General features: G+C 42.0%; 3 protein-coding genes across 5 annotated transcripts in view; all 3 read left to right on the top strand.

Annotated features, from left to right (window-relative positions):
- The first annotated feature begins 11,670 nt into the window (after window positions 1-11,670).
- Window positions 11,671-15,687, top strand: LOC143916895 (uncharacterized). The gene is made up of 10 exons (XM_077438162.1): window positions 11,671-12,455; window positions 12,893-13,072; window positions 13,147-13,544; window positions 13,615-13,734; window positions 13,820-13,920; window positions 13,995-14,194; window positions 14,274-14,375; window positions 14,458-14,603; window positions 14,681-14,770; window positions 14,845-15,687. Exons 1-10 carry the CDS (start codon window positions 11,875-11,877, stop codon window positions 15,024-15,026), a joined length of 2,100 nt encoding a protein of 699 aa, XP_077294288.1. The 5' UTR covers window positions 11,671-11,874; the 3' UTR covers window positions 15,027-15,687.
- Window positions 15,688-15,838: 151 nt separating this feature from the next.
- Window positions 15,839-16,863, top strand: LOC143917323 (thialysine N-epsilon-acetyltransferase-like). Its single transcript, XM_077438804.1, has 4 exons — window positions 15,839-15,907; window positions 16,268-16,319; window positions 16,403-16,614; window positions 16,684-16,863. The coding sequence occupies exons 1-4, from the start codon at window positions 15,839-15,841 to the stop codon at window positions 16,861-16,863; spliced, it is 513 nt and encodes a 170-aa protein (XP_077294930.1).
- Window positions 16,864-23,007: 6,144 nt separating this feature from the next.
- Window positions 23,008-25,289, top strand: part of LOC143916896 (uncharacterized) — a 66,941-nt gene continuing 64,659 nt past the window's right edge. For 2 of the 3 annotated variants that reach the window (XM_077438164.1, XM_077438163.1), the window contains exons 1-2: window positions 23,055-23,336; window positions 24,870-25,007. In XM_077438164.1, coding sequence (XP_077294290.1) covers window positions 24,971-25,007 — 37 coding nt within the window. In that variant the 5' untranslated portion in view covers window positions 23,055-23,336; window positions 24,870-24,970. Of the gene's footprint in view, window positions 23,337-24,869; window positions 25,008-25,289 lie in introns of all 3 variants that reach the window. The other variant, XM_077438165.1, reaches the window with a different exon arrangement.

The raw sequence follows: 25,289 nt of genomic DNA, 5'->3' as shown, positions 1-25,289 counted from the left end.
CTTTTGCCCACAAATACCATACCTTTGTACAACCATAGGCAAACAATAAAACTTTATAAAACTAGCACAACAGTGTTTCGTTAGGCCGGGATACGGTCAACACATCGCTACCCCGCCTACATTGGTACTACCCCGACGTGATCTACGCAACCTTCTGATCATTCAACAGCACGGTCAACACATCGTACCCCGCCTACATTGGTGACCCCATCTTTGAACCACACAACAGTGTTTCGTTAGGCCGGGATACGGTCAACACATCGTACCCCGCCTACACACAGTAATCTGAAATCCATAGATGTCACTATAATTATTATTATTGTGGCGGCTCGCTTATACGACATGGTTGAGTTTGGTTGCCTTCCTGCGAGTGGGAACCAACTCGGCTGGGTTCGGAGAGCTACTACTCACTCTGTCTTCAGCTGTCATATAATAAACACGTGCATTAACATGCCAGTCGTCTCATTCGTTCATCCTCCATATTATTTCTGATTAATTGTTATATTCTATATATTCTGATTGTATATGTATGTATTACTGTATTTCTGATTTCTGATTGTTTATGTATTTCATTAACGTACACCCGTCGCATTGGAGCAAATCTGTAATGGCGAATGTGTATTGATTTGTGACAATAAAATAAAATAAAATTTGTGACGACGGGGCCGTCCATATCCAGTTCCCATATAGCAACGGGATACGGAAAATATTGTAAGTAATATTGTCGGTGTCGACGGCCCTAACGATTGTCTTGCGCGTGATCGCAATGTGCCCAATAATCCGCTTACCGATAAAATCAACCACGAGCGTTGCTCCACAATCACTCAACCAGTTCAGCACAGCTTACAAACAATTTGACAGGTTGAGCAGATAAACCACTCTAGAGGTTGGAGCCGTTGCCAACATATTTGAGCAAGCCACTGGAGGAGACAAACAGAAAATAGTTTGTTTACCCTTCGAAACATCTCTGCAATACGCACTGAAGGTGAATGCTGGATTTTTTTCAATTGAATCTTACCCCTTTGATCGCCACTTTTCAAGCCGGCCATACCTAGGAGAGAAATAATCGATTGATACATAACGTTAATAAAAATGTTATGTGGAATCATCGGGTCTACCTCACGGGACCGAAAGTTTCATGACGACCCTAACAAAACACTGTGCTTATTCTAACAGAGTCTTCAAATACATTACAAATATCGAATTGCCAATTGTTAGATTTCAGTGTTCATAGTAAAAAAAAAAACTAAAAAAAGGAATTACGCGAATCCGGGAATCCCGGAAATGCGTATGCCGTGCACGTCACTTCGATCTGTCTTTGTTATTGATGTTTTGTTGCCTTGGTCGTTAATTCGGACATGTTGAATTGTTAAAGCGAGGGTGTTTTGAAGGTCCAAATATGCACGAGCTGTATACATAGTATGATGATTCCCGGTCTCCCTCACGGGACCGAAAGTGAAACGCCCGAAAACGCAAATATCGGAAGGCAAAGATCGAAAATTGAAAGATCTTAAGTCGAAAGATAAAAAAAAATGGTCTCTCCCCCCCCCCCCCCCGTCGTACATACTCACTTAATTTGTGCGAGCAGGATACAACAGGAACCAGAGGAACAGGCTTTTCCTCCCGTATTCTGCGCGCGTATATTAAACAAGGCTGTATGACAAAAAGAGAGATAATTTCACCGCATGCCGCTCATATATATTATATATACATAGTACCGTTTACTATGCTCCTTTTTTTTTTTTGATCTTTCGACTTAAGATCTTTCAATTTTCGATCTTTGCCTTCCGATATTTGCGTTTTCGGGCGTTTCACTTTCGGTCCCGTGAGGGAGACCGGGAATCATCATACCATCTATACAGCTCGTGCATATTTGGACCTTCAAAACACCATCGCTTTAACAATTCAACATGTCCGAATTAACGACCAAGGCAACAAAACATTAATAACAAAGACAGATCGAAGTGACGTGCACGGCATACCCATTTCCGGGATTCCCGGATTCGCGTAATTCCTTTTTTTAGTTTTTTTTTTACTATGAACACTGAAATCTAACAATTGGCAATTCGATATCTGTAATGTATTCGAAGACTCTGTTAGAATTAGCACAGTGTTTTGTTAGGGTCGTCATGAAACCTTTGTCTCTACCAAAATCAATCCTTCCAATCTTTCGGGCGATGTACATAGTATCGACAATTTTCAGTACCCATAAGCGTAGTGTACTTTACGTCACTTTTTTCACAGTGCTAACAGTCAAAACTCACCAGCAACTGCGTCAAGTGGAATCTATATAGTTACTAGTATCATCGTGTTTTATCTCAACCCAGTCATAGACGGACGAGATGATCTTTAGTCCAACGTCTTTTGTAGTCTTCAACCTACCGTCTTTACTATTTATATCGCATTGCCTTTCGCCTAAAGTAAACGAAATTTAATATATTTATCTTCCATGTATATACGAAAATATTAACGAAAGTGTAGGCATATAGTACAACTGAAATGATCTCATCAGGTCACTGCGACACATATCTAGGAAAGTCATTAACGCATGGCACACGCTCGCCTCGTCAAAAGGTCGACACGTGTTTCTATACACGTATCTGGGAAACAAAGGAAGAACACACTGAACCCATAAAAACCACGAACTACGTCCAGGCGTATGAACCCATAAAACCACGCTCGCAGCATAACTAGGGCAGCGCGATACCAAGAATACAACCTCCACCGGCAGAGTGAGCCTCTGAAGTTCAAACAGATCACTTCTCCGAAGAAACCTCTTCGTACATACAATAACCATTGTACCAATTGAACGCAAATAAACGATCCTCTTTCAAACTCAACTGAATTTCCATAGGCCGGGAAACGGTCGAAACCTTCACTCGACCACCTGTCCTATAAATGCCTGTGTATGGAATCATGCATATAAAATTCGTAAATTACACATGCACCCATGCGTGTCATCAACGAAAATACTTCAAGAACAAAGGATGACCTCGATATCATACGCGGCATTCACAGGAAGAATGATCTCATCGCACATGTATCCAGGCTCCAGGGATGACCTTGTAGGCGGGGTACGATGTATTGACCGTATCCCGGCCTAACGAAACACTGTTGTGTGGTTCAAAGATGGGGTCACCAATGTAGGCGGGGTAGCGATGTGTTGACAGCGCTGTTGAATGATCAGAAGGTTGCGTAGATCACGTCGGAGTAGTACCAATGTAGGCGGGTTACATGTGTGTTGACCGTATCCCGGCCTAACGAAACACTGTTGTGCTAGTTTTATTGTTTGCCTATGGTTGTACAAAGGTATGGTATTTGTGGGCAAAAGTATGTCGTTCAGCGGTCTCTGGATATGGTAGAGTGTCGCTGGCTCGGCATTCAGCTATGTTCAGAAGGTCTCTGGATGCGGCAGTGTGTTGCTGGCTCGTTGTTCGGCTATGTTCGGAAGGTCTCTGGATACGGCAGTGTGTTGCTGGCTCGTCCGGCTGGTTGATCTTCCAAGTCCGCGTAGTGTAGTGGTGGCTGGTCAGGAGCTGTATGTTGACTGGTCTGCTGTTGTGTGTCGACGCTTGCTGCTGTGGGTCGACTGGTCTGGTGCTGTGTGTCGACGCTTGCTGTTGTGGGTCGACTGGTCTGGTGCTGTGTGTCGACGCTTGCTGTTGTGGGTCGACTGGTCTGGTGCTGTGTGTCGACGCTTGCTGTTGTGGGTCGACTGGTCTGGTGCTGTGTGTCGACGCTTGCTGTTGTGGGTCGACTGGCGTGGTTTGGGTTGTACCTCCTTTTATAGTGTTTTTGGAATGCTTGGTGGAAGTGGTTATTGACGCGTACGAAAGGAATTTTGTTTTCGTCGAGGCGTCGAATTTTCTGGAATGCTTGATGGAAGTGGTTATTGACGCGTACGAGAGGAATTTTGTTTTCGTCGAGGCGTCGAATTTTCTGGAATGCTTGGCGCCTTTCCGCTCGATGTATTTTAATGGTGGCGGCGTGTTTCGACCGTTTTGGTTCCACTCGACTGGTAGGGGCGTTCCGCTTGAGTTTAATATAACGACTGCAGATGCATGTCGTCTGGGTTTCGGGAATGTAGTTTGTTGTTGCGGAATATTCTCGAAGGTTTCGATGACGATGACGACGACGAGATTCCTACATGGCTCTCCGGTGAGTGTTAACGATGTGTGTGATTTTGTGGGAATCTTGATGTGTTGGAGTCTATTGACTCGATGGCGTCGTTGTTTGTCCGGTTGTGCTGGAGAAAGTTGTCTCAACAGCGGGTCTTGTGTTGCATGCCGGTCCAAGTCTTGTTCTCTACCAGGTTGCTTATTTTGGGCGAGCTGCGTTGGTAGTGAAGGTTTGTGATGGCTTGGATGGTGCTGTTGTGCAGGCTGCTGTGTTCTGCGTGGAGTCATTCGCGTGACTGTTTTGCTGGTTGTGCTGGAGTTAGTTGTCTCGGCAGCGGGTCTTGCGTGAAGAACGTTGTTTGACGAAGTGCGTTGAGTGCTGGTCTTCGTTGGTTGTGCTGGAGTTAGTTGTCTCGGCAGCGGGTCTTGCGTGAAGAACGTTGGTTGACGAAGTGCGTTGAGTGCTGGTCTTCGTTGGTTGTGCTGGAGATAGTTGTCTCGACAGCGGATCTTGCGTGAAGAACGTTGGTTGACGAAGTGCGTTGAGTGCTGGTCTTCGTTGGTTGTGCTGGAGTTATTTGTCTCGACAGCGGATCTTGCGTGAAGAACGTTGGTTGACGAAGTGCGTTGAGTGCTGGTCTTCGTTGGTTGTGCTGGAGTTAGTTGTCTCGACAGCGGCTGTGTTGTGTTGGAGCTAGTTGGCTTAGTGGCGATTTGTTTCACCGGTTGTGCTGGAGTGGGTTGACTCAACAGCGGGTTGTGTTGGTAGCTGGTCCATATGTACTTTCACACCATGTTACTGTTTCGGTCGTTACAATGGTAGTGAAGGTTTGTGACGGTCTGGACGGTGCTGTTGTGCAGGCTGCGGCGTCCTGCATGGGCTCATCGAGGTGATGAATCATCGAAGGTGTGATGAGCGGTGCTGGCGGATCAACAGTAGTGGATCCATTTGGTTGTTGTCTCCGGGTTGCGTCTTGTTGTGGCGAAAGCTGCGGAGTTGTTTGACATGGTCACTAGTTGTGGGGACATGTAGCGGACTGCGTTTGAAGTCTGCGTTGAGGGTTGCGTTGTAGACTGCGTTGAAGGCTGCGGTTGCGTGAAGTCTGCGGTTGCTATGTAGGCTGCTATGTAGGCTGCGATGTGGGCTGCTATGTAGGCTGCGATGTGGGCTGCTATGTAGGCTGCGCTGTGGGCTGCTATGTAGGCTGCGATGTGGGCTGCTATGTAGGCTGCGATGTGGGCTGCTATGAAGGCTGCGCTGTGGGCTGCTATGTTGTCTGCGCTGTTGACTGCTGTCGTGGCGGCTGTTGGTTGTTGTGGAGGCTGCACTGTGGGCTGCCGTGTTGACTGCGCTGTTGACAGCTATGAAGGCTGCGATGTAGGCTGCGATGTGGGCTGCTATGTAGGCTGCGATGTGGGCTGCTATGTAGGCTGCGTTGTAGGCTGCTATGTAGGCTGCGATGTGGGCTGCTATGTAGGCTGCGATGTGGGCTGCTATGTAGGCTGCGATGTGGGCTGCTATGTGGGCTGCGCTGTGGGCTGCTATGTAGGCTGCGCTGTGGGCTGCTATGTAGGCTGCGATGTAGGCTGCTATGTAGGCTGCGATGTGGGCTGCTATGTAGGCTGCGATGTAGGCTGCTATGTAGGCTGCGATGTGGGCTGCTATGTAGGCTGCGATGTGGGCTGCTATGTAGGCTGCGATGTGGGCTGCTATGTAGGCTGCGATGTGGGCTGCTATGTAGGCTGCGATGTGGGCTGCTATGTAGGCTGCGATGTAGGCTGCTATGTAGGCTGCGATGTGGGCTGCTATGTAGGCTGCAATGTGGGCTGCTATGTAGGCTGCGATGTGGGCTGCTATGTAGGCTGCGATGTGGGCTGCTATGAAGGCTGCGCTGTGGGCTGCTATGTTGTCTGCGCTGTTGACTGCTGTCGTGGCGGCTGTTGGTTGTTGTGGAGGCTGCACTGTGGGCTGCCGTGTTGACTGCGCTGTTGACAGCTATGAAGGCTGCGATGTAGGCTGCGATGTGGGCTGCTATGTAGGCTGCGATGTGGGCTGCTATGTAGGCTGCGTTGTAGGCTGCTATGTAGGCTGCGATGTGGGCTGCTATGTAGGCTGCGATGTGGGCTGCTATGTAGGCTGCGATGTGGGCTGCTATGTGGGCTGCGCTGTGGGCTGCTATGTAGGCTGCGCTGTGGGCTGCTATGTAGGCTGCGATGTAGGCTGCTATGTAGGCTGCGATGTGGGCTGCTATGTAGGCTGCGATGTAGGCTGCTATGTAGGCTGCGATGTGGGCTGCTATGTAGGCTGCGATGTGGGCTGCTATGTAGGCTGCGATGTGGGCTGCTATGTAGGCTGCGATGTGGGCTGCTATGTAGGCTGCGATGTGGGCTGCTATGTAGGCTGCGATGTGGGCTGCTATGTAGGCTGCGATGTAGGCTGCTATGTAGGCTGCGCTGTGGGCTGCTATGTAGGCTGCGATGTGGGCTGCTATGTAGGCTGCGATGTAGGCTGCTATGTAGGCTGCGATGTGGGCTGCTATGTAGGCTGCAATGTGGGCTGCTATGTGGGCTGCGATGTAGGCTGCTATGTAGGCTGCGCTGTGGGCTGCTGTCGTGGCGGCTGTTGGTTGTTGTGAAGGCTGCACTGTGGGCTGCCGTGTTGACTGCGCTGTTGACTGCTATGAAGGCTGCGTAGTTCTAAGATGGGGTCACCAATGTAGGCGGGGTACGATGTATTGACCGTATCCCGGCCTAACGAAACACTGTTGTGTGGTTCAAAGATGGGGTCACCAATGTAGGCGGGGTAGCGATGTGTTGACAGCGCTGTTGAATGATCAGAAGGTTGCGTAGATCACGTCGGAGTAGTACCAATGTAGGCGGGTTACATGTGTGTTGACCGTATCCCGGCTTAACGAAACACTGTTGTGCTAGTTTTATTGTTTGCCTATGGTTGTACAAAGGTATGGTATTTGTGGGCAAAAGTATGTCGTTCAGCGGTCTCTGGATATGGTAGAGTGTCGCTGGCTCGGCATTCAGCTATGTTCAGAAGGTCTCTGGATGCGGCAGTGTGTTGCTGGCTCGTTGTTCGGCTATGTTCGGAAGGTCTCTGGATACGGCAGTGTGTTGCTGGCTCGTCCGGCTGGTTGATCTTCCAAGTCCGCGTAGTGTAGTGGTGGCTGGTCAGGAGCTGTATGTTGACTGGTCTGCTGTTGTGTGTCGACGCTTGCTGCTGTGGGTCGACTGGTCTGGTGCTGTGTGTCGACGCTTGCTGTTGTGGGTCGACTGGTCTGGTGCTGTGTGTCGACGCTTGCTGTTGTGGGTCGACTGGTCTGGTGCTGTGTGTCGACGCTTGCTGTTGTGGGTCGACTGGTCTGGTGCTGTGTGTCGACGCTTGCTGTTGTGGGTCGACTGGCGTGGTTTGGGTTGTACCTCCTTTTATAGTGTTTTTGGAATGCTTGGTGGAAGTGGTTATTGACGCGTACGAAAGGAATTTTGTTTTCGTCGAGGCGTCGAATTTTCTGGAATGCTTGATGGAAGTGGTTATTGACGCGTACGAGAGGAATTTTGTTTTCGTCGAGGCGTCGAATTTTCTGGAATGCTTGGCGCCTTTCCGCTCGATGTATTTTAATGGTGGCGGCGTGTTTCGACCGTTTTGGTTCCACTCGACTGGTAGGGGCGTTCCGCTTGAGTTTAATATAACGACTGCAGATGCATGTCGTCTGGGTTTCGGGAATGTAGTTTGTTGTTGCGGAATATTCTCGAAGGTTTCGATGACGATGACGACGACGAGATTCCTACATGGCTCTCCGGTGAGTGTTAACGATGTGTGTGATTTTGTGGGAATCTTGATGTGTTGGAGTCTATTGACTCGATGGCGTCGTTGTTTGTCCGGTTGTGCTGGAGAAAGTTGTCTCAACAGCGGGTCTTGTGTTGCATGCCGGTCCAAGTCTTGTTCTCTACCAGGTTGCTTATTTTGGGCGAGCTGCGTTGGTAGTGAAGGTTTGTGATGGCTTGGATGGTGCTGTTGTGCAGGCTGCTGTGTTCTGCGTGGAGTCATTCGCGTGACTGTTTTGCTGGTTGTGCTGGAGTTAGTTGTCTCGGCAGCGGGTCTTGCGTGAAGAACGTTGTTTGACGAAGTGCGTTGAGTGCTGGTCTTCGTTGGTTGTGCTGGAGTTAGTTGTCTCGGCAGCGGGTCTTGCGTGAAGAACGTTGGTTGACGAAGTGCGTTGAGTGCTGGTCTTCGTTGGTTGTGCTGGAGATAGTTGTCTCGACAGCGGATCTTGCGTGAAGAACGTTGGTTGACGAAGTGCGTTGAGTGCTGGTCTTCGTTGGTTGTGCTGGAGTTATTTGTCTCGACAGCGGATCTTGCGTGAAGAACGTTGGTTGACGAAGTGCGTTGAGTGCTGGTCTTCGTTGGTTGTGCTGGAGTTAGTTGTCTCGACAGCGGCTGTGTTGTGTTGGAGCTAGTTGGCTTAGTGGCGATTTGTTTCACCGGTTGTGCTGGAGTGGGTTGACTCAACAGCGGGTTGTGTTGGTAGCTGGTCCATATGTACTTTCACACCATGTTACTGTTTCGGTCGTTACAATGGTAGTGAAGGTTTGTGACGGTCTGGACGGTGCTGTTGTGCAGGCTGCGGCGTCCTGCATGGGCTCATCGAGGTGATGAATCATCGAAGGTGTGATGAGCGGTGCTGGCGGATCAACAGTAGTGGATCCATTTGGTTGTTGTCTCCGGGTTGCGTCTTGTTGTGGCGAAAGCTGCGGAGTTGTTTGACATGGTCACTAGTTGTGGGGACATGTAGCGGACTGCGTTTGAAGTCTGCGTTGAGGGTTGCGTTGTAGACTGCGTTGAAGGCTGCGGTTGCGTGAAGTCTGCGGTTGCTATGTAGGCTGCTATGTAGGCTGCGATGTGGGCTGCTATGTAGGCTGCGATGTGGGCTGCTATGTAGGCTGCGCTGTGGGCTGCTATGTAGGCTGCGATGTGGGCTGCTATGTAGGCTGCGATGTGGGCTGCTATGAAGGCTGCGCTGTGGGCTGCTATGTTGTCTGCGCTGTTGACTGCTGTCGTGGCGGCTGTTGGTTGTTGTGGAGGCTGCACTGTGGGCTGCCGTGTTGACTGCGCTGTTGACAGCTATGAAGGCTGCGATGTAGGCTGCGATGTGGGCTGCTATGTAGGCTGCGATGTGGGCTGCTATGTAGGCTGCGTTGTAGGCTGCTATGTAGGCTGCGATGTGGGCTGCTATGTAGGCTGCGATGTGGGCTGCTATGTAGGCTGCGATGTGGGCTGCTATGTGGGCTGCGCTGTGGGCTGCTATGTAGGCTGCGCTGTGGGCTGCTATGTAGGCTGCGATGTAGGCTGCTATGTAGGCTGCGATGTGGGCTGCTATGTAGGCTGCGATGTAGGCTGCTATGTAGGCTGCGATGTGGGCTGCTATGTAGGCTGCGATGTGGGCTGCTATGTAGGCTGCGATGTGGGCTGCTATGTAGGCTGCGATGTGGGCTGCTATGTAGGCTGCGATGTGGGCTGCTATGTAGGCTGCGATGTAGGCTGCTATGTAGGCTGCGATGTGGGCTGCTATGTAGGCTGCAATGTGGGCTGCTATGTAGGCTGCGATGTGGGCTGCTATGTAGGCTGCGATGTGGGCTGCTATGAAGGCTGCGCTGTGGGCTGCTATGTTGTCTGCGCTGTTGACTGCTGTCGTGGCGGCTGTTGGTTGTTGTGGAGGCTGCACTGTGGGCTGCCGTGTTGACTGCGCTGTTGACAGCTATGAAGGCTGCGATGTAGGCTGCGATGTGGGCTGCTATGTAGGCTGCGATGTGGGCTGCTATGTAGGCTGCGTTGTAGGCTGCTATGTAGGCTGCGATGTGGGCTGCTATGTAGGCTGCGATGTGGGCTGCTATGTAGGCTGCGATGTGGGCTGCTATGTGGGCTGCGCTGTGGGCTGCTATGTAGGCTGCGCTGTGGGCTGCTATGTAGGCTGCGATGTAGGCTGCTATGTAGGCTGCGATGTGGGCTGCTATGTAGGCTGCGATGTAGGCTGCTATGTAGGCTGCGATGTGGGCTGCTATGTAGGCTGCGATGTGGGCTGCTATGTAGGCTGCGATGTGGGCTGCTATGTAGGCTGCGATGTGGGCTGCTATGTAGGCTGCGATGTGGGCTGCTATGTAGGCTGCGATGTGGGCTGCTATGTAGGCTGCGATGTAGGCTGCTATGTAGGCTGCGCTGTGGGCTGCTATGTAGGCTGCGATGTGGGCTGCTATGTAGGCTGCGATGTAGGCTGCTATGTAGGCTGCGATGTGGGCTGCTATGTAGGCTGCAATGTGGGCTGCTATGTGGGCTGCGATGTAGGCTGCTATGTAGGCTGCGCTGTGGGCTGCTGTCGTGGCGGCTGTTGGTTGTTGTGAAGGCTGCACTGTGGGCTGCCGTGTTGACTGCGCTGTTGACTGCTATGAAGGCTGCGTAGTTCTAAGATGGGGTCACCAATGTAGGCGGGGTACGATGTATTGACCGTATCCCGGCCTAACGAAACACTGTTGTGTGGTTCAAAGATGGGGTCACCAATGTAGGCGGGGTAGCGATGTGTTGACAGCGCTGTTGAATGATCAGAAGGTTGCGTAGATCACGTCGGAGTAGTACCAATGTAGGCGGGTTACATGTGTGTTGACCGTATCCCGGCTTAACGAAACACTGTTGTGCTAGTTTTATTGTTTGCCTATGGTTGTACAAAGGTATGGTATTTGTGGGCAAAAGTATGTCGTTCAGCGGTCTCTGGATATGGTAGAGTGTCGCTGGCTCGGCATTCAGCTATGTTCAGAAGGTCTCTGGATGCGGCAGTGTGTTGCTGGCTCGTTGTTCGGCTATGTTCGGAAGGTCTCTGGATACGGCAGTGTGTTGCTGGCTCGTCCGGCTGGTTGATCTTCCAAGTCCGCGTAGTGTAGTGGTGGCTGGTCAGGAGCTGTATGTTGACTGGTCTGCTGTTGTGTGTCGACGCTTGCTGCTGTGGGTCGACTGGTCTGGTGCTGTGTGTCGACGCTTGCTGTTGTGGGTCGACTGGTCTGGTGCTGTGTGTCGACGCTTGCTGTTGTGGGTCGACTGGTCTGGTGCTGTGTGTCGACGCTTGCTGTTGTGGGTCGACTGGTCTGGTGCTGTGTGTCGACGCTTGCTGTTGTGGGTCGACTGGCGTGGTTTGGGTTGTACCTCCTTTTATAGTGTTTTTGGAATGCTTGGTGGAAGTGGTTATTGACGCGTACGAAAGGAATTTTGTTTTCGTCGAGGCGTCGAATTTTCTGGAATGCTTGATGGAAGTGGTTATTGACGCGTACGAGAGGAATTTTGTTTTCGTCGAGGCGTCGAATTTTCTGGAATGCTTGGCGCCTTTCCGCTCGATGTATTTTAATGGTGGCGGCGTGTTTCGACCGTTTTGGTTCCACTCGACTGGTAGGGGCGTTCCGCTTGAGTTTAATATAACGACTGCAGATGCATGTCGTCTGGGTTTCGGGAATGTAGTTTGTTGTTGCGGAATATTCTCGAAGGTTTCGATGACGATGACGACGACGAGATTCCTACAACCTCGATCTTCCCATGGAATATAGGGAACTACGTCTTATCTTCATTGTATCGTCAAAAGTTGGATCGTAGCGAAAGTCGGCGATGGTCTACACATTGGGCATTAAGGCCCGTGTCAATAATTAAGAAACACGTGAGACGTCAAGCCGTGGCGTTTATTGTTATTGTAGGGATATGAGCAAGTGAGCGATGGAGGAAAGCGGGGGGGCGGAGGAGAGCGAGGATATGTCGGTGGAGAGGGGCGAGGGGAGTGGGGGGGGCGCCCCGTGCGTCTCCTGCGGCGAGCTCCTGGCTGCGGACTCTAACGCGGCACGACACGTGCACGAGCGCCCCGAAGGCGGCTCCGTCTCCGTGCAACATTCCCTCGCCGTGGCCGCGGGGCTTCTCCGGGAGACGGGCAGCGTCTGCCAGCGATGCTTCCAACTCGTAGCTCGTCTCCAGCTGGCCGAACTGCGCTGGAGACAACTTCGGGAACAGCTGGTGGCCGTTTGCACCGGCTCTTCCCTGTCTCTCAATCTTCACAAACAGACCCAGACCGATGTCGAGGTGTTCGTCCCGGCCACCTCGCCCGTCTCTGTCCCCGTCACCGACCCTGGCGTGCCCGACTCTGCCATGGTTATCAAGACTGAGTGCTACGATGATGTGCCCTTGTCTCCGGCGCACTTCTCCGATTCGGACGACGAGCCGCTCTATAAGACTAAGTTGAATGCGTTGTTGGATAATAGCCAGTTCCCCAATGGCGTCGACGAGGTCAAGACGGAGAGTTCGAGGTTAATTCATACAAATCTTCCTAAGATTGTCATTCCCCACTATTGAATACATATACAAATCATTTAAATAAACATTACAGCTAAAATCAAACTAATGCTTTACGTTTGTGCAACATCTCTTTTGCATACATTCAATAGTGAATCAATAATTATCCACTATGCAACTATGAACTTTATTTTAATGAAAATGCTACACCAAGAAACACCGTGAAATCAGTTCTAATTTTGGAAAAAATTGTAATATCTTAAAGATTTTTGTTGAATTTCAATTACATTTATATTAAATGTGAAAATCATATATTTATAAACAGGATTAATTGTAGCCTAATACAGAACGTATTTTAATTTCATTGCTTTTCAATTTATTTATCTAATTGCTTAAAAAACTATTTGAATAATCACATTTATTCTAAGTTAAATATTTATTTTGATTTCAGCAATATGAATGATTATTCGTGTCGAGAGTGCTCATCTGTTTTTAGTGACAAATCTCGAGCCGCAATCCACGCATTTTCAGTACACAGAATAGATCCGGCTTTAGATCCCGATGTCATTACATCCTGTAATTCAAGTATTGAATCTAAACGATCTAAAGGACAACGAAAATCTCACCGCAGGTAATTTGTTATCTGCTGAAATCGTCTATATTTCATTGAATATTTGTATTGACATGTCATCTGACATATTTCAGAAGTATTACTGATGACGATTTCGTATTATCGAAAAAGACTAAATCCAAAAAGTCAGAGAGTAGACATTTGAAAAAACCCGTGCGCAGCAAAGCGACCAGCGAAACCAATATAAAACCCATAAAGACAATAACTCAACTCAAACAAAAGTTGTCGATATCAGATTTGACCATAAAAAAGGTGCCTTATAGTTCGATCTTATTCGCTGCGGAATCTTCCGCCTGCGAAAGTAAAAAAGATAAACTCACCGTGTCGGGATCGGTGAATTCCAATGCGATACTTAGCCAGTTACAGACTGCCGGATTACAGGTTACGTCTAATATAAAAACCGAAGAGAAGAAAAAGAAACGTAAAGAATTGCTGCGTTGTACAGAGTGCTATGCTAGCTTCAACACTCAAGGTTCGACCTGTTTATAATGAAATGTTATTCCTATTCTGAGCTTGTACTCACTTTTTAAATATAATTATAGCACGTCTTGATTTTCACATGGTGAAACACGAAGAGTCGAAATCGCCGTTTATTTGCGAAATTTGTGGAGCATCATATAAGCATAAAAAGGCTTGTGACATTCATGTCGGTATGCATAAAGGTATATAGGCATATATATTTTTATTTATCACTTGATTGTCGCTGCTTTATTTTATTTTTTAATGTATAATTATTTTAATGTTTAGGAATTAGTCCGTGGAAGTGTGCCGAGTGTGGAAAAATATTTCCATCGAAAGGTGCTCTTTCAAGACATGAAGCGATTCACACTGGTACTCCAAATTACCAAGTTAGTACACTCACTTGCCCTTTTAAACTTTTTCTTATTATACTCCAAACATTTATTGATTATTTTTCTTTCAGTGCGATTTGTGTGGTAAATCTTTCATACACACGTCTTCATTTAAGATGCATAAGCTAAGTCACTCTGGCGTCAAACCACATACCTGTTCTAAATGTGGACTATCTTTAATGACTCGATCTCATCTGAAGCGGCATCAACGGGTGCACAGTGGTGAAAAACGACACGAATGTCAAACTTGTGGAAAGAAGTTTTCTGAACGGTAACTGTTCGACTATAAATGCGAACATTTTGATGCGTTTGAATTTTTTCTTCGAATTATGCGAATATATTCTTTTTAGATACAATTTGTACGCTCATCAAAAGTCGCACGATTATTCCAGTGTTCATCGCCAAATGAAAAGTCACAATTGCACACTTTGCGATTCTACTTTTATTCGCAGGTAATAGAATATAGCTTTATCGTTTTGGTATACTTTCATTTATTTTTGTTTGTATACTTTAAAAATTGTAAATATTTTGCAGACATTTGCTGGATAAGCACATGGAGGCTGTTCATCAACTCGTCTCGGAAACGAAACAAAAACAATCTCGCAATACAATGAACAAACTGTTGAAAAATCAGCAAACCCAAGGAATGCCAGTTGATGCATCAATGGTCAAACCGGAAGGTAATCAACAAGTCCAAACATAATCTAATTTTTAAAATGAAATTTACAGTATGCTAATTACAAGTGTGTTTTTCCAGTAATTTTGACTGAAGTTATTGTTGATCCACCTACAATATCTCCTCCTTTGAACCAAACTACTGTAGTAAACTCTACTAGTAATATGAAAGGTGTGTATATTTTTCCGTGCAATGATCGCTTATGCAAGATTTTAACTTCTTGGTATGTATGCATTTTGTTTTAGCTGAAGTTTCATTCACAAGCACCAGCATTAAAGTCGATGAATCGGCATCTCAGAGCCGAATCAGTGACGAATCGGTGAATGGGACACATCCATGGCAAGGACTCGTCAATTATCAGTTGGCTAATGACTATCCTCTGAGAATGCACGGTGTCGACTATGTCGGCTATTTAAATCGTCAGTAGTAGGGCTAAGGATTTTATGTATTTATTATCATTTGTCGTGTATTCAATCAAATTCATCATGTCTTCTTTGTATGTATATAAATATTTTAATTTTATTTAGTAGAAATTAAAAAAAAAAAAAAGAATTTTTATACACATGTATTGTTATTATACAAGAGGAAATTAATTTTTTCTAAATAGTTATAAATTATTTAATATATAAAATTCTGAGTGAACGATTTTCTTCTTTAAAAATGCATTTTCAGGTGAATTTTTATTTCTATTGTCAAACTTGCGTGTAAAATGATTAACATTTTAAAATGTTACGTAAAAAACGAGTGTTTCTGTTTGAATACCTACAAAGTGCATATGTATGTATATGAAAATATATCTGGACGCAAATGAGTGGACGAAGCATCGAGCTATGTGCAATTTACATGCATAAATTTTTTGTTGTGAAATAAATATGTATATTTTTGTGTACAAAGTGATCATTAATAATCATTTTAAATGTCATAATTTACATGAATAGTTGGTAAGTTTGCATATTTTTTTAGAAATTATTTTATAATAAATACATCGTAATGTGCAAATAGTTAATGCAATATATTATACCAATTTGTACATAAGAATTTAAACATGTTTTCATATTGTGTTTATAATAAAATAATTGATATAAAGTTTTTTTTTTTTTTATTGAACACTGCTTTAACGATTCGCCGATAGAGTTCGCTTATGTCAACGTCAGTTAGATTCGAAGCATTTTGACAGTTGTTTTACCGGTCAAATATTCACTACATTTAAGATTTTATTTTGCATATTTATATCTCATAATGGCTGATGAAACTCTGATCCGTTCGGCAAAACGTGCAGACATGGTAGCTGTAATGCAAATGATACAGGTAATTTATAGGTTAAGATTTATGATTGACATGCACACTTTATTTGGCCAAAAGAATTACTAGTCGAACAATTACTGAACTACAATTCCCTATGCGAATTTTATATTTGTAAAAAGCGGCAAAAAAGTCCTTCAATACACACAATATAAAATATAATTAAGTAGGCAATATCCCTGACTTTTTTTATCTACCTATAAATTTTAAACCAGCCCAGCAAAATTGATAAAAATGCTATATTTAAGTAGTTTGTTGTTATGGCTAAATTGTAAGAATATTTTTAGATTTAAATTTTTTATTTCTTTTGATTCAATTGTTTTACATATAAATAAAGATAATTAACGACATTGACTAAAATTTCAGGAACTGGCTGATTTTGAAAAAATGTCCGACGGTCCGAAAATCAATGCTGCAAGTAATCATGTTTTATTTTATTTTACAAATGTATTTATTATGAAATATTGAATTAAATATGCTGTTTACTTTGTTCTTTTTAAGCTTTGGAAAACGATTGTTTCGTCGCACAACCCCCCCTATTTCAATGTTTTGTTGCAGACTTGAAGTGCGAGAGTAAATTGATAGGATATTCCATATTTTTCAATACGTATTCAACATGGGAAGGAAAATCACTGATGCTTGAAGATATTTACGTACAACCCTCGCATAGAAAGAAGGGCGTTGGAAAGAAAATGCTTTCAGCAGTTGCCAAGGTGAATATACTAGCGGCCATTTTTTTCATACGAATATGTATCTAATTTAAAGTAATATTTTTTATGCAGTTTGCTGTAGAAACAGGCTGTTGTCGTCTCGATTTGCACGTGTTGAAGTGGAATCCGGCAAAGGAATTTTACAAATCAAAAGGCGCGATCGATCTGACCGAAACTGAAGATTGGATGTTTTACAGATTCCAAAAAGACGCAATGAAAAAGCTTTCGCTTTCATCTGAAATGTCAAAATAAATTTGATTAAAATTTCTACCGACCACATATTTTGTAACATTTTTTTTAACTTGCCATATTTTATAACAATTTATTTATTCCTTAAATCCCTCCCAAAATGTGTTTATTTTTATAGATATTAAACAAGATGAAGCGTGAAAATAATAAGCACAACAGATTATACTACATACAGATTATACATTCAGTGAGTATTCCATTACAATTCTAGTACTTTAATCACTCGTGTAATTACATATATTATCTGCATACATATATCCGATGTTGATGATATATTGATACATAAATATATACATAAATATGTTTGGAAAAAATACATAAATATGTTTGGAAAAAATCTAAGTTTTAAAAAGATTTATTATTTTAATGATATCGTTTTTCATATTAAATAGATAGGAACAAACGCAGTTCTTTCATACATGGCACATATGAATGTGTAAATTAATCCAATATTGACGACGGGCACAAGTCGTTTTACTGATATTGCCCAAAGCATCTTATTACGACTCGTATATCTACATATAATATGTATCTACTTAATTTGTTTTTTTATATGAAACAATAGATTTTATAGAGATTTTTATTTTTTTTTCTCGTGCTATAGCACTGCTACCAAAAAATATTTAGATTGAAATTTAAATCCCAATATACATAAATACAAACGTTCTTTTTTTATCTGAGATGATCCCTTGCTATTTACATTTCTGGATTTTATTGTCCATATACATATATGCATCTTCAAACATATCGCGTCAAACTTCAGAATTCAACAGGTGACCTTATAGCGAGTAATAAAAGAGCCTTGTAAAAATTACAGCTGTCAATAGATTTTTATTCAACGTATAATAAAATGAAAATTTTTGTACTATTTAATAGTTCTTTTTTCATTATAATGTTGAAACAACGTATTTAACCAGAGTGGAAACTACTCAAGTAGGAACCAATTAAATATTATATATCTATAAACATTATGATAATATTTTGCCAAACCGCAAACTATTATACGCATAAAATTCAACGAAAGAATAATAAATTAATGCGTAAATGAGAAAGTGATTTTCTCTATGTATCTAGAAAAAGTTTTGAAACGCGCCTGTTAAGTCCGAGTTGAAATTTTCATATACATACATATATGTATATTATTACTATTTTTGGCGTATGATCATATGAAACGACAACGGAAATAATGTGGTTTAAGAAAACCATAGGACCACCAAGTTGATGTTCACTTCTCATCCTTTCTATTACCATATAATGAGTGATTCCTCGATCTCTCAAATACTTTTTTGAATACTCCAATTATTTGAAATGAAGAGGGAAAAAAGACGCAAACAAACTCTCAAACCACAGGGGGCTTTTTTTCGACAAGTTTCTTCTACATTTTTTCAAATATGGGAATCACCGTCATCGATCACTGTCTAATCTATGTCAATACAAGGATTTTCGGCCTGGGTGCCATAGCATAGATCAGACGTGCTAGCTTTTTTTTTCATATGTGCAAAACTATCTAAAAAAAAAAAACAATACACAAACACTCGGTGTGTCTGTGACTTAACACTCTTGAGCGACTCGTCAGGGTTGGTGGTGTGGATAAAACAAGAGGACGTGGTCTTTGCCCATTGCAGTGACAAACAGTAGCATGCATAGACTATTGGTTGGCATATAATGCTTTCGAACAAAGTGTTCACGGGTTCAAATCCCACCGGTTGCTGCTGGTCAGACTTTGGATTTATGACTCCAGGTCGATCGTTTCCTGTCAGAGTTTCCCGATTTATCCGATTTTAATTGAAATGGTTCCAACAAATTGGCAACCTTACACATTTTCTCGCAAACTTCGAGTTTTCAGCATCTTGAATTTCGCTGAATTGTATAAAATGCTGCAAATACTGTGGATGTAATTTCTGATATTTGATATTGATATTTGTAATTTCTTTGTATAATACTTGCAATACTTTGTACAATATTTGACCATAGATGTTGTGTTTAATGTAAAAATATACATATGTATATGAGTGCATAATTGTAAAATAAATATAAAAAATGACTTCTTAAACGAAAACCATGTGAAACGTAAAGGAAGTCAGTAAAAAAATGAAATTGGTTTCAGTGAAATATCTAAATCTTGAATATTCACTCGTTCGTTTACTACCCCCAAAACAACTTGTGCTATAGCCATATTTATACTACTCTAACGACTATATGTAGATGCATTATTTAACCCGATCAAAATTCTATGATCCATAAAAATCGAGCTTTCAGGGATATTTAGATAGTGCAATATTTTCATGCACACGTACATTCTCAGAATTCGAGACTTCAACACAAAGACTGAGACTATAGGTTAGTAGCTTAGAGATCGAGTCGGGTTATCAATGCTAGCTTTCCTTCTTTTGTGCCCAACTGCACACCCGGTTGACCCCCCACGGTATAAGGTTAGTTTTCTGTTATAAATTTGCAAGCAAACCAAAAAATGTTTACGCTTCCAAATATGTTATTAATGTCTCATTACCATTCATCTTTCACCATCTTGTTGTAGAACGGTTGTGCAGTACACGATAGGAAGAGCACGTTTCGGGAAATTGGGAAAGAATTTGCTCACGCTTATAAAAATCTAAAAAATAGGTTCACTGCCATTTTTTTATGGTGAATGTCAAGTTACGAATGCAAAATGTACCTAAATATTGACGCAGTTAAAAGCTCTTTTCTTATAGAGGGAGTTTTTAATAAATAAATTATTGATTTTAAACAATATCCTGTGCCTCCAACCAAACGATTTACCTTGGCCAAAACCTTGAAAAAAGCAGATTTTTTAATATAATTTTTTTTGTGAAATATTTTGGATTTATTTAATAAAATAACGCTTAATGGTGCAGACACAGAGTATTATGCGACACGTGTTTTTTTTTAGATTTAATTTAATTTAATTTTTATTTTTATTACATTTTATACCAGGAAGGCCTTACAGGTCAACCCCAATGTGCCTTCCTGGCCAATTACAAACAATACAGCATTTTTAATATACATACAAGTCGCTGAATTACGAGACACTGAAAACTCGCAAATTAACGAGACATCTATGAATTGTACATAAATTTTACTGTACATTAATCATACTCAAATAGTGGTGACATAGTAGGTAGGAAGGTTTTTAGCCAATTTTTAATCGGGAACCGTTTCAACAATGAAATCACAGAAAATTGGCAAACTCTGATAGGAAACGATCGACCAGGAGTCACAAATGTCCAGGTCTGACCAGCAGCACTACAGATATACTCAGAAAAATTCTTTTCAATCGAGGTCAGCTCATGGGATCGAACCCGGCGCCTCTCGGTGTTAGGCAGAGAAGCTTAACGACCGAGCTATGCTGCTGGCTTAGTTTAGTTTTGCACATGCGAAAAAAACGGTGGCATGCCGAATTTGTATCGTCGCGATCTTCCCTAAGCCCCCTGCAATGTGTTCTCGGTGATATTTTATCCTTTTATTGACAAGAATTGACGATGATCGATAGTAGTGACTCCTATATTTGAAGAAATTTAGGATAAACTTGTCGAAACAATAAGATCGTACGAATTAGCAATGACATTAAGACACGCCCATCACAGCTTTTTGAGTCTTGCTAAGCATGCCGTGCCGTATGACTTCAAGCCTAAAGCCGCCATTCCACCGAATACGTTGACGCATACGTATCGCAACTGACGACCGCGACAGAGCATATGTACGTCAAAGCGACTTATGTGCATTCGTATGGGCAAAAACGATACGTCTGCGTCAACGTATTCGGTGGAAGAGCGCCTTAACGCTAGTACTTGTTACAAGTGTTGAAGTTAGAGTGTTTCATTTAATGTTTTCGCTTTAAGCTTGTTAAACCAATCCGAAATAGATTTTAAAGGGTATTTATTTATTTCCAATGATCTTCAGCGATTCTCAACTTTTGGTTCATGGATCCTTTGGATTTTTTTTACTCCAGAATATTTTTTAATTCGTTTCGTTTTTTTAAATTATATTTGTTTCAAATATTTTATATTTTTAAATGAAAAAAAAATTAAACTCCCTATATTCTGAATTACGATCCCATCATTAAAACAAAGCTTTAGAATGTGCAAAGGTCTTTGAGGTTGGATACGCCTATCGCAGCTGGAGTCTACCTAGACTTGCCGTGCCGTACTTTTAAGTCTACTCTTACCATAATATTCACTTATTGCAGTATATGTAATTAGCTCGATTATTATAAGTTTTGACTGATTAATGATATTTCAAATTAGCCATTTTGCCGGAAATTCACAACGGTCATTATTTTTATTTTAAAAGTTTGAGAGCTTCCTTGGGTGTCTATACCGGGTATTGCGTATATATATAAAAAAAATGGGAAATATGTCCACTTTTCTTCATTTCGAGAAATTTCTCGCAAAACATTAATTGTTTTGCGTTTATTAATATTTGCAAATACTGGTGGCCTATAATACGTTCATTCGACTATTTTGAGATTATAGATATACATATCGATTTAAAATAAGTGATAACAGTTTGTCAATTCAACTAAACAGAAATAGTGCTTTTGGAACTGAAAATTGGACTTCCGCCACTTTCAAATATAACGGCTCATTTACAGTCATTCTGGATGAATGCCTCTCCAACGCTTCTATTCATCCCTGTTTTGGGCAACTGTCATACATTTCATAACAAACATTTTTCTGTGGCCTTCCTTGCACCCTTTTACATTCTCTCGGGAACCATTCGAGCACTTCTTTCCATTGTCATCTCAATATATTTAATCGCATCTATACACATATAAATGTATGTAAATATAAATGTATGTACATATGTACAAATATAAATGTACATATGTATGTATCAGTGGCGTGCGGTGAAAATCTTCCTATTTTTATCGCGCAGCTTTACTTACATGTGTGCGAGCAGGATACAAAGGGACTCGGTATGACGTCATCTAGTCCTATTGTATCCTGCTCGCGCACACGTAAGTAAGGCTGCGCGACAAAAACATATAGAATTATACGGCACGCCACTGGTATTTATTTATTACAATGTTGCCATACTGACATTGCAGGATAGTTCCAAGAGGTGGCCCTTACGGCACAAACTCCAAGTTGATGAAGACTCAAAAAATGAACTCGTACCAAAGAATTAAGATTAGGAGTAGGGGAAGACGGTTTTGTTGGCTACTCCCATGATTATCACGTATACACGTGTACTTGTCCCGTAAACCGTCTACCCCCACTTCTAATTTTAACCTCTACAGACCCAGTGTACATTACAATGCACATAAAGTTTGACGTTGATTTCTGGGTTTATTTTTAAGAATTTCTAACCGAAAACTTTTGTACATGGGAGTGTACACCGTGTTCTATTCAATTTGTGCCACCAGTGCTGCCATCTAGTGTACCGAAAAAAATCACCCATAAATCCGAAAAAAAATAATCGCATACTATACATAACATTTCAATTCAATATAGATATTAATAAGTCGGGTCTGTAGAGGTTGATGCTTTGGTAGGTACGAGTACATTTTTTGAGTCTTCATCGACTCGAGTTTGTGCCGTAAGGTGGTGGACCCGTTCCAATTCGTCATTATGGCTAAACAAAAACATAAAAAATCTCCAGTTTGAATTTTCGTGTGATCATAAAAAAATTTCTCCTATTTTTACTACGTATGTACACTGGTTCGGTGATCATTGGTCACAAAAGTCACTAAAATCTCTATAACGGAACATCTGGCAGCCGAAAAGTCCATCATACTAACGATAGCTATCATACTAACGAAAACTCGAGTGCCAAATATTCCTCATTCGCGGTTTTCACAGCAAAAATTGTCGTTGTGACCACCGCGATGTGACTAATAATCCAATTACCATGTACATTGATATAACGGCTCAAATGCTGGCTTGTGCAAATTGCGTCTACCAGATATGTATGTATTTGTTCAGGATCGGGAGGAGTCGCTCCAGAACTGAGCTGAGGACCATCTGTGGAGTACGGAGTACAGAGGACAAAGATTAAACGCGTTAGTAGTATGTATATATGTATATATGTACATATGTATATATATATATATATATATATATATATATATATATATATATATATATATACACATATATATATACATAAGTGTGTACGTATAATATTTTTACGGCACACGTTGAGGTACAAACGCTAAACGCGACCGGCCGTCCGTCAGTGTCGATAAGGACGTGGGGCGACCGCGACGCGCCCTCCGCAGATCGACGCCCACCGACGCCCACAGACGCCCACCTTCATCTCTGAGTTTTCCTCTCGGCTATCGGGTCCTTGGCCAGGCTCGCATCCTGAGCAAGTCGTGTCTGGACGCACGGGGAGCTCACCAGAGAGCGCCCTCTCCTTGCTCTCTCCGCTCGGCGTCGATTTCATTTTTTTTTTTTTTAATAATAATCGCGTGTTCGGTTGTGTTTTATGAATGCTTATACTTGTAAAGAATACGTGTGAGTATTATTTGCGTATTTTTTTTTTAAATTATTTATTTTAATAATTGCGCACGCTGTGTACGTTTCAATGCATGTATTACATGTGCATATATAATATGTATGTACATATGTATATTATCGTTTCGTTCCGAATTATTTTAGTTTAAAAATGTGAAGCAAATTGATTTTATTACATTCGTATTATTTTTTAAATTATGTATTATACACATTTTAGAAAATTATTTTATGAATAAAAACACGTGTCAATATTATTTTAGTCTTTTAGTACAAGTGATGCATTTGAAACACATTTTAAAATTAAACATACATATGTATGTGCCATGCCATGTAGTTTGTTATATTTATATATGAATACATTTTGTAATAATATATTATTGAATAGTAATAAATTATTACTATTCAATATAAAGATCGTCGTTGGATGGATGCTTTTCAAATATGTAATAAGAGTAAAATGTATTTATAAAAAAAGTGTGGTTTTTGTTAGAAACTGACAATAGTGAACCATTTTTTGTGCGAAAGGGATCCATCGAACGTCGATCTTCGGTTAAAATAATGATATTAAAACATCGTTTATAATTGAAAAATAATTGTGCAAAAACAACAAAAATTAGGCTTATAATAAAAAATCATGAGTCATGATAATAAAAAATCGAGTATTAATTTTAAGCTTCTTTATTTAATAGTATTAATTTTTTTCTTAATTTATACTGCATTTATTGCCATATTCATACTCAATGAGCTCTATGTATGCGGTATGATATTTCACAACATTGTATGTCCTTTTATATTCTAAGTCATTACATTTCATTGATTTATTTATATTACAATCTAACTTTACAAGACATAACAAGAGATTAGAAGGAATATAGCGATTGTTTCATGAATTTGTTTAATAAACATAACTCACTAGACTGATTAAATACTAAGTAAATATTAACGATAACCAAATGTAGCGTGGAAGCAGGAGTAAAATTAAGATTATTTATAACGTTTTATCTCTGCATTGCGTAGGATTGCATAATACGATAATGAACAGTTTGAACGTCACAGATTTTTCGAGCTCCGAGCAGAGATTATGACAATTTCGCCTAATTAACGGTTATCTATTGACGATTTATATTATTGAACTGACATCGTGCACACATGCTTGTCGCTTATTTTCGACACGATACATTAATAATATAATTATGTATGTACATACTTAATTATAAAACGTTCGAGTCTAAAAGTGTGATGATTCTGTTGACCTCTCGCTGCAAGCTCGACGAGCGCACACGATCCACGAATGAAATACATGTAAACGGTTCATAGGTTATCGCGGTCACATTTTTAATTTTTACTGAATTATTATATAGTCGTCGTGACGACGTCTGAAAATATCCTTGAGTCGTCTTTTGAAACATTGAAATGTTTGTTTCGACAGTCAATCGTGTGGCAAGGAGAACTTCTGACCCTAAGCGTTTCAATGTTTGCACACGAAGATTTCTATCTAATCAAGCGACTTTATCTGTTTTTTTTCCGTTTTAGATAAAATTTGAAGAAAAAGCATGAAATAGCTGGCGAGCTGCGACGCCAAGTCAAACAAGAAAAATAACAAGAGGAAAAAAAACTAAGTCGACTCTGAAAGTATGACATCGTCGGTGAAGCAAGACTATCACAACTTCGGTGAGTTACAGTTTGAATAAATCATATACTACTTTTATTACTTGGGTACCAACGTTGGTTATTTGACGCAGGTTCGATTATACGCTTTTCGTGTTTATAGTGTGTGTGTTTTTATTCTTCGTTAATTATAAACGAAACGCTTGCGGTCTAGATTTCCTGGTGTATGTTAATGTATGTATGTACATGTGTGTATGATTTTCTAATTTAAAAAAGTCATTGTTTATTTGACATTTTTCAAACAGCATAATGATGCGTGGCGTCGTTCACTCGTGATGAACTTTA

This window comes from Arctopsyche grandis, chromosome 9 (genome assembly GCF_051622035.1).
Source record: "Arctopsyche grandis isolate Sample6627 chromosome 9, ASM5162203v2, whole genome shotgun sequence".
NCBI lineage: Eukaryota > Metazoa > Arthropoda > Insecta > Trichoptera > Hydropsychidae > Arctopsyche > Arctopsyche grandis.
This window is presented reverse-complemented; position numbering and strand designations above follow the sequence as displayed.